The 13,977-nt window shown below is 44.1% G+C and overlaps 1 protein-coding gene across 6 annotated transcripts; it reads right to left on the bottom strand.

Annotated features, from left to right (window-relative positions):
- Positions 1-494: 494 nt before the first annotated feature.
- STRA8 (stimulated by retinoic acid 8) lies at positions 495-13,824 on the bottom strand. 6 transcript variants are annotated; one of them, XM_084505938.1, is made up of 10 exons: positions 13,724-13,807; positions 13,494-13,567; positions 12,439-12,522; positions 12,048-12,123; positions 10,974-11,058; positions 10,427-10,576; positions 7,467-7,749; positions 6,064-6,140; positions 4,192-4,303; positions 495-805 (listed from the first exon to the last, which is right to left on the bottom strand). In XM_084505938.1, the coding sequence occupies exons 4-10, from the start codon at positions 12,052-12,054 to the stop codon at positions 731-733; spliced, it is 789 nt and encodes a 262-aa protein (XP_084362064.1). In that variant the 5' UTR covers positions 12,055-12,123; positions 12,439-12,522; positions 13,494-13,567; positions 13,724-13,807; the 3' UTR covers positions 495-730. The 6 variants fall into 6 exon arrangements, with proteins under 6 accessions (XP_084362064.1, XP_084362063.1, XP_084362060.1 ...); XM_084505937.1 differs by lacking the exon at positions 12,439-12,522 and having other exon boundaries at positions 13,724-13,795; XM_084505934.1 differs by lacking the exons at positions 12,439-12,522; positions 13,494-13,567 and having other exon boundaries at positions 13,724-13,824.
- Between the last annotated feature and the right edge of the window lie 153 nt (positions 13,825-13,977).

Here is a 13,977-nt window from a genome sequence, read left to right on the forward strand (position 1 = left end):
GACAGCTCAGAGACGTGACTGATCTTATTTATTTTCACAGCATTTTTAATTCCAAGGCACCACGCGAGCAGCACTACTCATCAAGAACTGAGATGTGTCAGGGGGCTTTACTCTCTCTGCGTTTTAAACACTTCACAGAAAAAAATAAGCCAAAGTTTACTGCTGTGCCTGCCTCTCTCTGGGCAATTTGGGAGTGTGTGGCCACTGCTGTTGTCCTCATAAAGAGATGGAAGAGCCCCATTTCACTCTCTGCAAAGAAATTCCTCTTTCATTGCCAGCCCAAGATGAAAAATAGTAGAGGAAAGTAATCATTGCCAGGATGCTGGGAGGCACTTGGTGAGTTTTGCAGGTCACACCCCGAGATACATAGGTTGCCAGTGATGTGTCCTCTCTGCATCTCTTCCACAGCCTATGCTAGGCAAGGTCACTGAACATTACACGCCTGAAGTGTAGTTGTGAGGTGAGGTTAACCATTAAAAAGCCACAGACAAAAATATTCCTTAAGATTTTATAAATGTTTAAAACCTGGAACTTTTAAAAGTATAAATTGCTCAACCGGTATGTCAAGAAGCACTGCTGAGGGAAGGGGAAGTTAACAACAACAAACCACTTCAACACGGTGTCTCTCCATTCTGCTTGGAAAGCCGCTCCACTGAAAGAGGTGCAGCCTCTTCACATGACTGGTGTATCCAGCAATGCTTGATAAAACTTTAGCAAACAGAGATACTATTTACAAATCTTCATCATCGAAGGTCTCAGTGCACCTCAGCATCACAGTCTCATAATCAAACTGAAGATCTTCTTCCTGAAATGCCCCCCCCAAAGCCAGGTAAGGTTAAAAAACAGAGGAGCTGATTGTGTTTCCAAGTGATTGGTTGGTCAAGCTGGCAGGTGTCAGCTAATGTGCCTCTCTGAATCAGCAGCTTGTCACTCAAGTGCCTGAGGTGCCTGACAAAGAATGTCTCAGATTCCCAACCAACTTCACTCTAAAAAAGACAGGGCTTCACCCTGCCTCTACTTACATCATTTGGACTCGTGTTATTGACTGTGGTAGCAAGCATGTCACATAACACGCTCTGAAGATACGAGAGCTTCCTCGAGCCCTCAACTTTTACTGACTTCAGGCTTTGCTGCTTTTAGCAATCGAAGGAAATAGTCTTCTTGACCAGCTCAGAGAGCATAAGTGGCTCTTGAGAAATCAAAGCCTATGAGATGAAAGCATTTGTGTCTGCAATCAATCCAGTCCACCTTCTGCACTGATGCAAGACTTGTCAGGGAAAGACTGCTTTTAAAAATAGGTGATATTTATAAAATGTATAGCTTAAGGAGCACTAAATCGCTCTTGCTTGCAAAATGACTCATCTAAAATCTGTAATTTTAAAAGAAAGCGTGCATCTGAAGATACAAAGGTACTCAATACAATTTAGAAAAAAAAAGCAGACTTTCACTTAGATACTTTAAAAACTTTGAACTTCAATCCAAATAAACTTTTAGCGCCTATACTGCTTAGCATCTCTTATTATGTTGTCTCATGACAACAGCTCTGGACAGCTGACAAGAGTGTTTAACTATTCCCATGCTCAGAAATATTTCTGTACCATGTAGCTTCCACGCTCCTGTTGTCATTTTGGGGCCGAAGTCCTTTTAAGAGCACTCCCTTTCTTTGTCCATTGGTTTCCTCCCTCCTCCTGTGTGATTCTTTCTCAAGCATTTTACATCACTGGGGTGCGTGACCTTGGCAGCCCTGAGCACCAGGGCAGCAGCTCAAGAGGAGCTGCACTCAGTGGAGCTGCAACTACAAAACAGCAGGCACACACAACCCAACACTTTGTACCTGGATAGTTAACTGCAAATGGCGTAACGCAGAACTGACCAGCAATAAAATGTGTCACCTCACCAGCTCTGCAGGAAAACACAGGCTGCCTTTCACATCCAGTCAAGTACACATTGGTTACCTTGCCTTAGTACTTACCTGCTGCCCACCTCTGTATCACCTACCACGTGTGCACAGTGCACCAGGACTCCACTTACCTCGGGATAACCTATGCCACTGGCACTGCCCAAACTCCTGGGCTGGTGTACCGACATGGGCACTGCGGTCTGCAGGGACTCAGTCACACCCACAAGGTAAGCAAATGACTTGTCTCGTAACCCAGACAAGTCCAGGAGTTTCCAGAGCCCTGTGTAAACCGATTTCTGGGCTAAGCTGTGTAGCCTACACTGAGCACTCTGCTGCTGCCAGTCAGTGTTTCAAGCTAGCTGAAATGCTTCCTCGGCCCACTCAGCAGTCACTTCCCTAACTGCCTGCAACTATTTGCTCAGAGACAGAGCTGAATTTCTGCTCACAAAACAAACAAAAAAACCCTCTTGTCAGTTGTATTTTTTTTCCCCCTTCTTGGCAGGATTCTCTAGATGTGCTGTACTGCAGTTATCTAAACCAAAACAGATCGCAACCTTCATGTTATCAGTACTCTCTAGCCTGGGTGATTTCTGCTCAAACTCCCTTTTTATTGTCTCATCACAAACAACCAAAAGGTCCTGGGGGAAAAAAAAAAAAAAAAGTGCACACAGTCTTTTACTTCCTTTTGGATGTGCAGTTCTCAGTCAACTGCCAATCTGCTGTATTTCACTACCACTCATGCCACAGTCTGGGAGCTGTGAGATGGGCTTGGGCTCACATTTAACAGTACAGCACCAAGCAGGAGGACAAAATCAGCACTAAGGCATGACAATCGTAACTCAAAAATACTGTATCTTGCCTACAGTTGATCTTTCTTTTCTAAGCATCTTCAGTTCATGGTCATTTACATAAACACAGGAAGAGCCTTGTGTTTATGCAGAACACAGTAATTCACAGACCAAAGGGCTGTGTAGATCAGCACCTTGTCTCTGACAATGGCCAGGAGTGGATGTTTAGACAAGAAATGCAAGAATATAGCATACAATATGCTCTGTTCCACAATACATGCTGCTGCATTCTGGCACACTGCTGTGAGGAGGTTCTGAACTGGGAATTGCATCTAGACTTTCAGGTATACTGCCAATAGACTGATTGGACTATGTTGTTATCATTTCAGTGGGTTCTTTCTAGTTTTGGTCTTAGAGCAATAAACAATCATTCTGTGTACCAAATCCATTTAGGATCAAAATTCTCTCATGCTACCCATCAAGTCTTTTTTTTGCTGAAGAGTCCTACTCTGGTAGCTCCTGTTTAATAGCTTTTGCTGCGTCTGCTGCCATGCTCTGTGCCCCCTCTAATGCTAATATCTCCATGAGATAGTGGGAACCAAATGGCACACAGAAATCATTATGTGAGAATTTTAGGAAGTGGTGCAATACTAGTTTCTGTTTTGTGGTTGCTTTTTTGGGGGGGGGTCTCAATTACCCTTCATCACAAACATTCTGTTTTCTTTAAAGGAACATCTGCTCATGTAACAAAGAGCAGGTGGAAGCTAGATGATAGCAAAAAATAAAATAAGATAGAACAGTGGCCATTGAACAGAGGCACAACTGACTCTGAGCCCAAACAAGCATGTTCCTGCTGAGGGATCTCTCCCTTTTGGTCCTCTACCCACGCGCGAGATCTCAGATACCTCCTTGGCAAGAGGACAAGAACAGGAGGAAGAACAGTGCAAACACAAAGACTTCTAGCTCAGTGAACCTGCAACAGCAGGCTGAGGGTAAGGCACAGCACAGCAGCTGCTCTCTTTTAAGAGCTGTTCTCTTTTAAGAGCTGTTCTCTTTTAAGAGCATAATTACCCTGCTCTTAAGGCCTGCCAGATAGGGGCTGAGGGTAGGGAACCTGGCACCAAGACAAAGCACAAGGCGGTCCCTATTGAGCTCAGAATCAAGAGGCTTTGAGTTACGGAGAGAGCAGGCACTGCTTTACCTGCTTACATGAGATCACTCCAGCTTTTCAACCTGCAACTTCAATTAATAAAACAGTAATAATAAAAAATCCTCACATCATTTGGGTTTTTAGTAAGATTCTGAGCATGACACCTCAAACCTTGTGTCTTACAGAGGCAATCCTAGTGACCTTTGGACTGACACATCTGAAGTGATAAACCCCAAGCTCTTGTTTTAAAAGAGCTGGACAATATGATCTGAAGCATGGAGAACACAAATCCCTGTCTGACGGTGACAGAAATACACTGCTCCTACTCTAAGGAACCCTTTGGCAAAGCTTACCTGGCAAAACTGTGCATTAGCAAAGAAAAGGCTTTTTAGGAACTCAGTGATCTGCAGATAGAGTCTGTGGTCATCCTCTGGATTTTCAGAAGTGCAGCTTGCAAATGCTGAACTAGAAATGGAACCCAAAGTTATGTTTAAGGTCTCATTCCCTCTTTTCTCCTCCTACTTACTTTCCCTGCTCCGTATTTTACTTATAAATTAAAGATGACTTAAATTGTTTTCAAGACAAACCTGATAATAAAGACAATGGATATAAAAGATAGGGAGGAGTGGAGGTGTATGTAGCGAGAAGGTATTGTCTAACAAATGAGAGGAAGAACAGAGAACTGCAGTACAAGAAGCCACTGTCACAACAAAGAGATCCACTGATACATTACAGCAGTGGTAACTGTTTTAGGGAAAAGTATACAGCCGTCGTAACAGAGAGCAACAATGGCTTTTGGTAGTCTATTTTGTAGGCTTGTTCAGATGAACAACACTGACTTCTTTCGTAAAGTCAGAGAGAGAACATAATAAAAACGTGGTCATGAAATGACACGTTAGCTGTCACTGGCAAGTTTGGTAATGGGCAGCTTTGGTAACAAGCTCAGATCATCACTCTGCATCTCACCTCCATATTCCCCCTGGGATCTTACAAAGTTCTGCTACCACACCTCTGTCCAGAATTAAAAGGCATAGGGTGATAGGAAAAAGAAGGGAACAGGATAAATGTTGTCTACTGAAATACTAATCTAGTTTGGGGCTAAAACAAGACTGCAAAGATGATGGTAATACACTGCAGTATTAATGAATGCTTTTCTTGTTTCAAAAGCAAACAGCAATTGTGACCTAATCAACATTATTTAGTGGATACATGTTTTGTTAAAGCTGTATGATGTATTCAAGAGTATTCTGATCAACAGTCTGAACAAAGTTATTTCCATTCATGCTGTCCTGAAAGTGCAAAGAGGAACTGGGGAGAAATAGTGAAGATGCATGCTAAAGATATGTGCATTTTTAAGTATGGAAAAATAAGTAAAAACTGGGTCAAAAAGGGGATTAAAACACTACTTAGAAAGAGAAAAAAAAAACTGAGACTAAGCAGCAAGAATACATAAGAGAGGAGTCATAATGTGATTTTCCTCTTAAGAAACCCTTTTCTTTCTTTGGTCTAATGGGAAAATCAAAGGCAGTTTTGTATCTGACATGTTCTTTCCTAGGTAACTGTGATCTGACCTGCAGAGGAAAGACTTATTATTATTTAATAGGTCTTGTGTTTCTTTGATGTTACTGCTCAGGTCAACCGCACTTTAGCTTGATCATCTCCTTCTGATGAAATTAGAGTACTTGAAAAAGGTTAAGGGAGACATTATTAAAAAAATATATTATTTTTGTCTCATTAAGTGAGAGTGCAGTTCATGATTAGCTGACTTATCCAGCGAATGTCTTATGGTCCTCATAGACCTGGTAAGTGAGAGAAAAAAGGAAAACATTACAAATCTTGTAATTTGAAAGATGTAAAGCTATGCAGAGTGGAGGGAAAAAAAAAAAAAAAAAGGTTTATCCATTTATCCAGAAGGAGGACTCCTGGATTTACCAGGAAGAGTTGCTAAGAGTGCTCTGGTTATCCCAAAGTGACCAGGCAGCCTCAGTAAGCAAAGCTTCCTGGTTTTGCTGTAATGCCTATTAATCATTCGACTCGTACACCTTAACAGACAGCACTATTGTGAGCACAATTGCTGTATGCTACTATTTCAACCATCTACTAAAAGTTAGGCATAAAAAAGAGAGTTAGGCTTGTTGACTTATTCCATGAAAACTTGCTGTGGAGTATTGACTGTCAGCTATTAAGTCATTCTGTTTCATAAAAGGGGTGGGTTTGTAATTTACCTCTGGCTAGACATTCCCCGAGTCTCATTTGTGTTGAGGAAACCGGCAGCAACATCAAACGCATCTTCAAACATTACCTGTCAGGGAAAACACTTTGAATGTCAATATATCCAGCCACTAAACAGCTTTACCTAGGGCATAATTTTTAATAATTAAGTCTTTAAAAGCATGATATTCCTTCCTTCCATTTAACAGGTATGTTTACTGCTACAGTAAACCTACAGGGTTTTGCGGAGACAGGAATAAGGAGAAGTAACCATATTTCATGACTAGGAACACAAGGTTAGTCTGTTCCCTTAGGCCTGTGCTTCAACTTCCAAGCATTAGACCTGCATTACATCTCCCAAAACATCAGTAAAAACATGAATTTTAACAGTGCTTTTCAGACTTGACTGTGGGCTGTGGCATTGTTTATGGCTGGGGATCTCAGCTGCATCAGCCGTTCTCCACAAATCCAATTCCAGTATACTGTCTGGCTTACAAAGGAGTTTGGATTCTCCATGTGACAGACCAATAAGCTCATTAGTTCACACTGCCATAACGTAGATCACACACTTTCTGTGCCAGAAAGTACTGCACATGCAACATCCCCATGACATTTGTTAAGTAGGTAAGCAATATGAATTGCCTAAGTGTCCTGTGACTCAAAAAGAGCTCGTCAATGCAATGTACTTATCTGCCAAAGGTGAACCTCTGTCCTTCCCTTGCAACTAATAAAATTACACACATCTTTGAGCAGCTAGTTGCTTAAGTAATCAGAGCTCCAGATCGGTTTAGGAAGAGTTGGCTGCTATTTGATCTCTCTATTTTTTTTTTTCTTAAACACATGCCCTGGCCTACACAGTCGCTGAATTCTTGGCTCTGCAGAAATGCATGGAATGGGCAGTCACTAGTCCTGTATCATTGAAACTGGTCTACAGATACCTTCTCAGGGCTACCAAGTGCTTTGATTACCAGGAGAAAAAAAAAAAAAAAAAAAAAAGAAAAAAAAGCAGGCAAGAACAGTGCAAGTCTTGGGAAAACAGGCATTTCTTCTGCATTTAACTCATGTCCTCCTTGGAGGACTTGCAGAAGACAGCAACTGTATAATCCTCCTTCCTGCTCCTGACTCTTGGGCAAGTTAGAGCAAATTTTAAACTGTTACCTAGCACAGAAACTCCACAGGTATGTGAAGACCAGTAGGATTACTGCCACAGCACTCCTACAGCTTGCTTTTTATCTTACTAAGAGAGAATTCAATGCAGACATTTACTCAGACTGTTTATTGTCTCCACATATGCATTCAAGTGGTCTTGGGAAAGCTTAATTACAACTACTGTATGGCTCCAATTAAAAGCTGCAGTGCCAATTAGCAACTTGGCTTGGGTTTCAGAAGCAGAGGATGTGTGTTACTGAGCACTTACTTCCTCCGGTGTGGAGACTGAGGAACCACTGGCTTCCTCACTGTTACCTTGACTGTCCCTCATGTCACCATCACTGCACACAGGTTCTTGGCAAGCAGCCTTCGGATCCAGGAGGAAATCTCTCTGGCTACAGTACTGCAAGACGCTGTCTCTCCTTTCTTCAGAAAGTTCTTGCCAGAGGTGTGAAATAGCCATGGAGATCACAGGCAGAGGTGCCTCCTTAGTGCAAACAACTCCATGCTCTATCAGCAGGTCTACTGTGTGCTTATAAACATACAGGTACCTGTAAGAAAAGGAAAAAAGGAGCATCTCAACACCAAGCTATCAGGCAGCCATCTGCTGTAAATCAGTGTGGAGGGACACGACATCCAGTGCCAGCAGAACACCAAAGGCTTGACTCAGTTGCAACCTCGGCTATAGTCAATGCTGAGCTGTTACAACATATGTGATGGAAATGACCTTCACCCTTGCACAAGATGCAGTTCCTCGTGTCAAGTTTTAGAAAATCTAAAAGTGAAACAAACTGTTGTGAAACAGCGGACCACAGACGATAACAGAAACCATGCTGACAAACCGAGCCCTTCTGAGCACTCCTGCCTGAGCCAGCTGGTCTCAGAGCAGACGTGGTGATCCCCCTTTAGCTCAGGATGCCAGCTAAGGAATCTTCCCTGGGATTGAGTCACTGCTTTCTACTTGGGAGGTAAGCCAAGGATATAATTAATCTGAGGTAATGTTAAACTTTGACTTTGCAGATCAGTAACTACTGTGCAAGGTCTGTTGTTAAACAGTTGAATTGACACCTTAATGGACTTATCTAATAAAGTTGCCGTGCTGAACCGATCTGACTGTTGTAGCTGTTACCCAGAAAGATCCTGTCATGCCATCACAACCATCAGGAGAGCAGGGAGTAGCTGTGATCTGAAACTACTTCACTGACTTCTCCCTCTGAGACTTCATACAATTATTGAACGTTGCCCAACACTGCCAGAAGATTTTAGCAACTCCGTTCTGCCAAGATTTCATCTGCAAAAAGCAGGCTCCAGCCAGAGCCTCAGCAGGATTGCCTCAGAACAGAAGCTCCAGACTGCTACGGGCTGTACTTGTTGCATAGGCAAACCTCATTCTGGCATTTCATAAATTTTGCATACTTGCCTTTGTATCCTGAGGCTCTTGCACTGCAAGTCACTTTTTATACTTTTACTGGCATTGCAGTACTCTTAACTCTTGGCTGAGGTGATACCCTCACGCATTAGGTACAACACATGCAGACAGAAAGAGATTAACTTGGCCTGGAAGGTCTGACCTGAGAGGGCATGGGCTCTCAGTTTCCTCCACCTTACATCTGAGGAATTGCATTCCTGAGACTGACTTCTGTGATGTCTATCATAAAATTGCCAATTGAACATTAATGTTGTAATTTCAATCTGGTGACCAAAACACAGGAAGAGCCTGCTTCTTGTTAGCACCATGTGGCACACTGAAACAGGGGTAACGACACCTACTTTAGAAAGCAGCACTAAAGGGTATTTTATGTTTATTAGATGATTAGAGCTTCTCGGATGAAACTAACAAGTTCAAAGGAGCAAAAAACAAGAGCTCTATAAACAGCAGTCACTGTTACTAAGTTTTACTGGGCTCAGGATGATTCCCTGGAAGTTGTCCCAGTCAGGCACATTTCCTGACTAACTCAACTACTGCACAAGAAATTAACTCCAAAGAGCTGTCTCTTGGTTGTTGTAGATACTTGTTTTAGTAAACCGATATTGAAAATATAAAGCAATCCCCCACACAGACATGTTTAACCTCCAATTTCCATGCTGTGAAGTCTTTTCCAACATTTTTATGGCAAATACCGTAGGGGGAATAAGCAGTCTCATGTCAGCTGCTGCCCTCACCAAGAATTCTGTGCAGTTTCTCAAACAGCTCCAAACGAAGGCTCTGGAGTTTCTCAAACAAAGCATGAATCACCATCAGATTGCTTGCTAAAGAAATTAACCTTGGACAAACCATGACTCAACAACTTCCTTCCCAGCTGGAAGGACACAACCACACTCTGCACAGGACGGAGCAGTGCCTAGTCCTACTGCTTGCAGCTGCAGGACGTGGCTAAAAGGAAACGCTCTGTAGAAGCTCAATGCCTTTCAGGTGCTGCCCAAATAACTGGACCAGACTATCACCAAGAAGCTGTTTTGTTTGCTGAAGACTCCCTACTATTTTATGCACGTTGTCATTGATCATTTTGTGAGAAGAATTAGCTGTGAACCAAGTGCAGCCTGCAATAAAACTGCAAGGTAAGTGCCAGGAGCCCACAGAGCCCTATAAAGGCTCTGTCTATACTGTCAGTGAAGAAGGGGGAAGACAAGTGTTTATGGCTCCGTTGCGCAGCCTTTGATGAAGTAGGGCTTCCTTCCCCAGAAAAACTTGATTCAGCACATTTCAAGGTCTTGTAAATGATACCTCACTACAGCCACCTCCGGCTCTCGCAGGAGCAAAAGAGGGCACAGTAGCGGTAGGCTGGTGCCATCTGCTGGCAGAGCTGCAGCCTCATTTTGATGAATAATCCAAGACAAATTTATAAAAAAAAAAAAAAAAACAGTTCAAAGAAATAAAAAAAAAAAAAAAGAAACCACGTAAATCTATAGTGGTGAAGCTCTAGAAGAGCACTGACACACTTTAACATTTTTTTCCACTCTTTCTTGAGAACGGATGAAAAAAACCTGCTTGGATTTTCCAAGGCTGGGAGAGCAGGGGGCTGAAAGGATGCCCGGAGTCCATTCACGTGGCAGCCATGGGCAAGGGAACTGGGAGGTGCTCAAGCTTCACTGCCAACAGGGCCAAAATTGCTGGCACAAGGCTTCTGCAAGGCAGATGCAGGCTCCAGCAGGGTTTCACGTACAGCAGTGATTGGATGCAGTGTGTATGCAAATGGAAAAACTGAAGGCGAGTTGGGGTGCACCTACCGTTCAAATTCCACCAGATCTGGGGATGAAGCGCCTGGGTACTGGCTGAATACTGGCTTCCCATCCTCTTCCATTGTTTGTTTTTCACATTCTTGTATCAGATACCAGATGGAGTCACTCTCACTCACAGCTCCTGAGGGTGATGCAGTGCTGAAAAGAACACACAGGGAAAAAAAGCCACAAACAACTTCTTAACTGGATTAATAACAGCCTTGCCATGGTCACTCCAGAGTCCAGGGCCATGCTTCCTAAGCAGGTTTTCCCTCCTCCTTTTGCTTTGCAAGCAAATGAGGTCTGTGGTGGAGACAAGCTGTGCAGGAGGGGAAGGAAATACAAGCACTGATTGGAAATGAGACCAACAAGATGCACAGAGTGCTCATGCACCACATGGGACTACAGGGGTCCATGTGAAATCTCTTCATCTTTTCCTCATGATGAAAGGCCTCTGCTTAGAAATTCAGTAACAATGACAGAAAGGCTCAGAGATGCTGGAATGGAAGCAAATGCAAAGTATTATCCTGTTTCCTTGATTGGTATAAGCCCTTACCTGTGATTGTTGAAGTACCCCTTGACATATTCCTCCTTGACTTCACCCAGGCTGGACGGGTTCCCCTCCTCCAGACTGAAGGACTCTGTTGTCAGCAGAAAAGAAACTGTCATATCAGTGGAGCGTTCGGCTTCCCTCTCATCCTCAATCCCAATCAAGCAGAGTAATTCTGACAACTGGTCCTTCATGAGCCAGAGCTCTTCATTAGGCAAAAGTGCTGTGAAATGAGACCCCCCTGCCTCTCCTACAATGTGACTGGCATTACTGGGAGCTTCTGAGCATTGAGGAACTCAGAATCTAATGCTGTCTTCATGACATTGACATGACAGAACTGATGGTGAAAGCAATTAGCAAATCAAACAGCCAGGCAAGTACCAGTCAATTCAGTTACATGATTGCCATGTAATGAGCAAACTGCACATAAAAACTCCTGACAACCAACTCTGTGATTCAGCAACAGTATGAATTGTACATATATGCGAGTAAATCAAAGGGGAAGTTTAGCCCAGAACCCTCCTCAACCAGCCCCACTGCTTGTGATGCCTTCAAATCTGCTCTGGCAAACTACTCCTCCTGCCTGTGACTTTTACAGGTTACCTGAGGATGCGGGTTCAGAGTTTGCTCTGTGACTTGTAATTGATGCAAACAACTGGAGGTACAAGTTGCATGAATAGCAACGTACTTTTTCTATCCCACCGTGTTTTGGAGACTCCCGCTGTGCTGTGGCTGGGAGCACACACACTCTCCTGCAGCCCCTGCAGCCCATGCACACAGCCTGGGGACCCACACCAGCCCCAGGCTGGCCGGGCAGGAGGTGACGGGGTGATCGGACAGCCCCTGCCCCGAGTGCCTGCTGCTGTGGGACAGCAGGCATCACTTGTTGCCTTCCTCCGCCTGGCCCCGGAATGACTGGGGACCTCTGAGGTGCAGCGCTCAGTAGGTTGGCAGACACTGTGCTGCCCCTCACTTACTGCTACAGTCACATTGAAGTTCAATCCTCAGTGGGAGCAGCCACGCACCCGTCTCTGTTTAACAAAGAAATAAAAGCCACATCCAGGCAAAAGCTTGCAGTACCTTTCATCTTCAGCAAAGAACCCAAGGTTTGCTCCAGCTCCTGGATATATTTCTTAGACGTACACAAAACCTGATACTAAACAAAACAAAAATCAAACAAACAAAAAAAAAAGAAATCAGAACTGACTGCTCTCTGCTCTGACTAAATTCATGTTTTAACATGCCTTGGTGGTTTTTTTTTCCCCACTTTTTCTTCATTATCTCAACGTCTCTGAGGAAACAACTGTGTTGTTTCATGAGCTTCCTATACCCTAATTTGAAGGGGAAAGAACCACTAACAACACAAAATTAAATACAGAATATAAATATTCTATATGATAAATACGTTATGTAATACATTAACATAATACTGAGTCATGTAGACATTTGCTACTTCAGTCTGATCTCTCACCAGCAAATGTTCTTGTTTGGACCATTCCCTCCTTGAAGCATGTCCAGAACTCCCATGCCTGCAGCATGGCTTGTTGGATGTCTGCTGACTTAAGGCATGAGACTTTACCATTCACTTCTGATGAGGGTTTCAATAGGAGCCCTTGCCACGTTCTACTCTCAGCTACGCTGCTGTGAACTGGAGTAACTTCAATGCTTCAAATCATTCATTCAGCATTTACAGCAGGCACAGTGAAGAACATACGGCCGATGCCTTTAAACATACCTACTCATCTCAAAAATATTTCAAGATTTACATGCTCAGTGAGACCATCCAGTCACCTTAGACAGAAGGTCTACCTTGCAGAGCTTTCACACCAGTTATTTCAGCCAGGCATCAAGCACTAGACTTAGGAGTAAGCTTCTGTATTTAAGCCCTTGAAGATACTGATCTTCCTTGGATCCCAAAAGTCATGCGATGGGCACGATACTATGAAACAGCAGTTCCAAGAACTGGTATGTGCAAATAGTACGGTCAGATCAGACAAAACAAGTGCCCGTCTAGTCTTGGTTTCTGGTGTTATGGTGACTTCAACTTAACTTGCATCTCCTTCAGAACACGGCAAACCAAACCCTTACCTCAGACATCACAAAACGTAAGGGGCCCTGTCTGCACAAGCCCCACAGCGCAGCATTTAGTATGTTGAGAATCACAAGGCACTTTACAAGGATGATTCTCATCTTAAACCAGCATTTTACAAACCAGAAAACTGGAAGTAACCTGTCTAATGGCTTGGTGGCAGAGCTGAGAAGAGGAATCCTCATAGTTCTTTCTCTGCTTTGGGTACACTACTATCCACCTTTTCAGTAGCACTTTTGCTTAATCTCTTCTTTATAAACTTTTTTTTTTTTTTTTGATTAAGTAGTTTCTTATTTTATTTTTTTCTTAGTTTTATTTTTTTTTCCTGCCTTAACTTTCTCAGTCCCTTAAGGACAAAACGCACTTCAAAGGATGAATGAATTCTCTCCTCCCTGTAACAACTTCTGTCCCTGAATGCGCTACCTCCCGTTCCATACCGAAACGCTGTGAAATCAAGACAGTTTAATCATGGGACCCCCTGATTTGTCTCCGGAACACGGCCACGAGGAAGCTGCAAAAAGAACACAGCGTAAGAAGCGTGCAGACGAGCCACATGACAAGCCCGTGACCCGGACCACAGAGCCAACAGCTCGCTCGGGATGAGCTGGCCGCTGCAAAGAAGAAAAAGGCTCCGGGAGAGCTGCCTGGAGGGGAACGAAGCGTTTACCGGCATCCCTACGGGCACCGCCGCCACCCCCATCGGCGGCCGCAGGGCCCCGCGCTGCCCTCCTCGCCCCATCCCGCGCTGCCCGGCCGCCCCCAGCAACACGTGGCGCACGTGGCGGGCGGCCAATGGGAGCGCGGCCGCGGCCCCGCGGCGGCCAATGGGAGCGAGGGGAAAAACGCGGGCTGCGGCCGCCGGCTGGGGAAGGGAGGGAGAGCACGGGCGGGTTTGCGCGCACGGCCGCGCGGGGAGGACTA

This window comes from Aythya ferina (genome assembly GCF_964211825.1).
Source record: "Aythya ferina genome assembly, chromosome: 1".
Taxonomy (NCBI): domain Eukaryota; kingdom Metazoa; phylum Chordata; class Aves; order Anseriformes; family Anatidae; genus Aythya; species Aythya ferina.

Bases quoted from the DNA above. Each gene is read 5' to 3' on its own strand.
- STRA8 (XM_084505933.1), bottom strand. From the start codon at position 12,549: ATGGTAAAGTCTCATGCCTTAAGTCAGCAGACATCCAACAAGCCATGC. The intron at 11,059-12,047 runs GTACTGCAAGCT...TGCTGACAACAG, and splicing joins TTCTTTGCTGAAGATGAAAG to AGTCCTTCAGTCTGGAGGAG. The intron at 6,141-7,466 runs GTAAGTGCTCAG...TTTCCCTGACAG, and splicing joins CAGTCTCCACACCGGAGGAA to GTAATGTTTGAAGATGCGTT.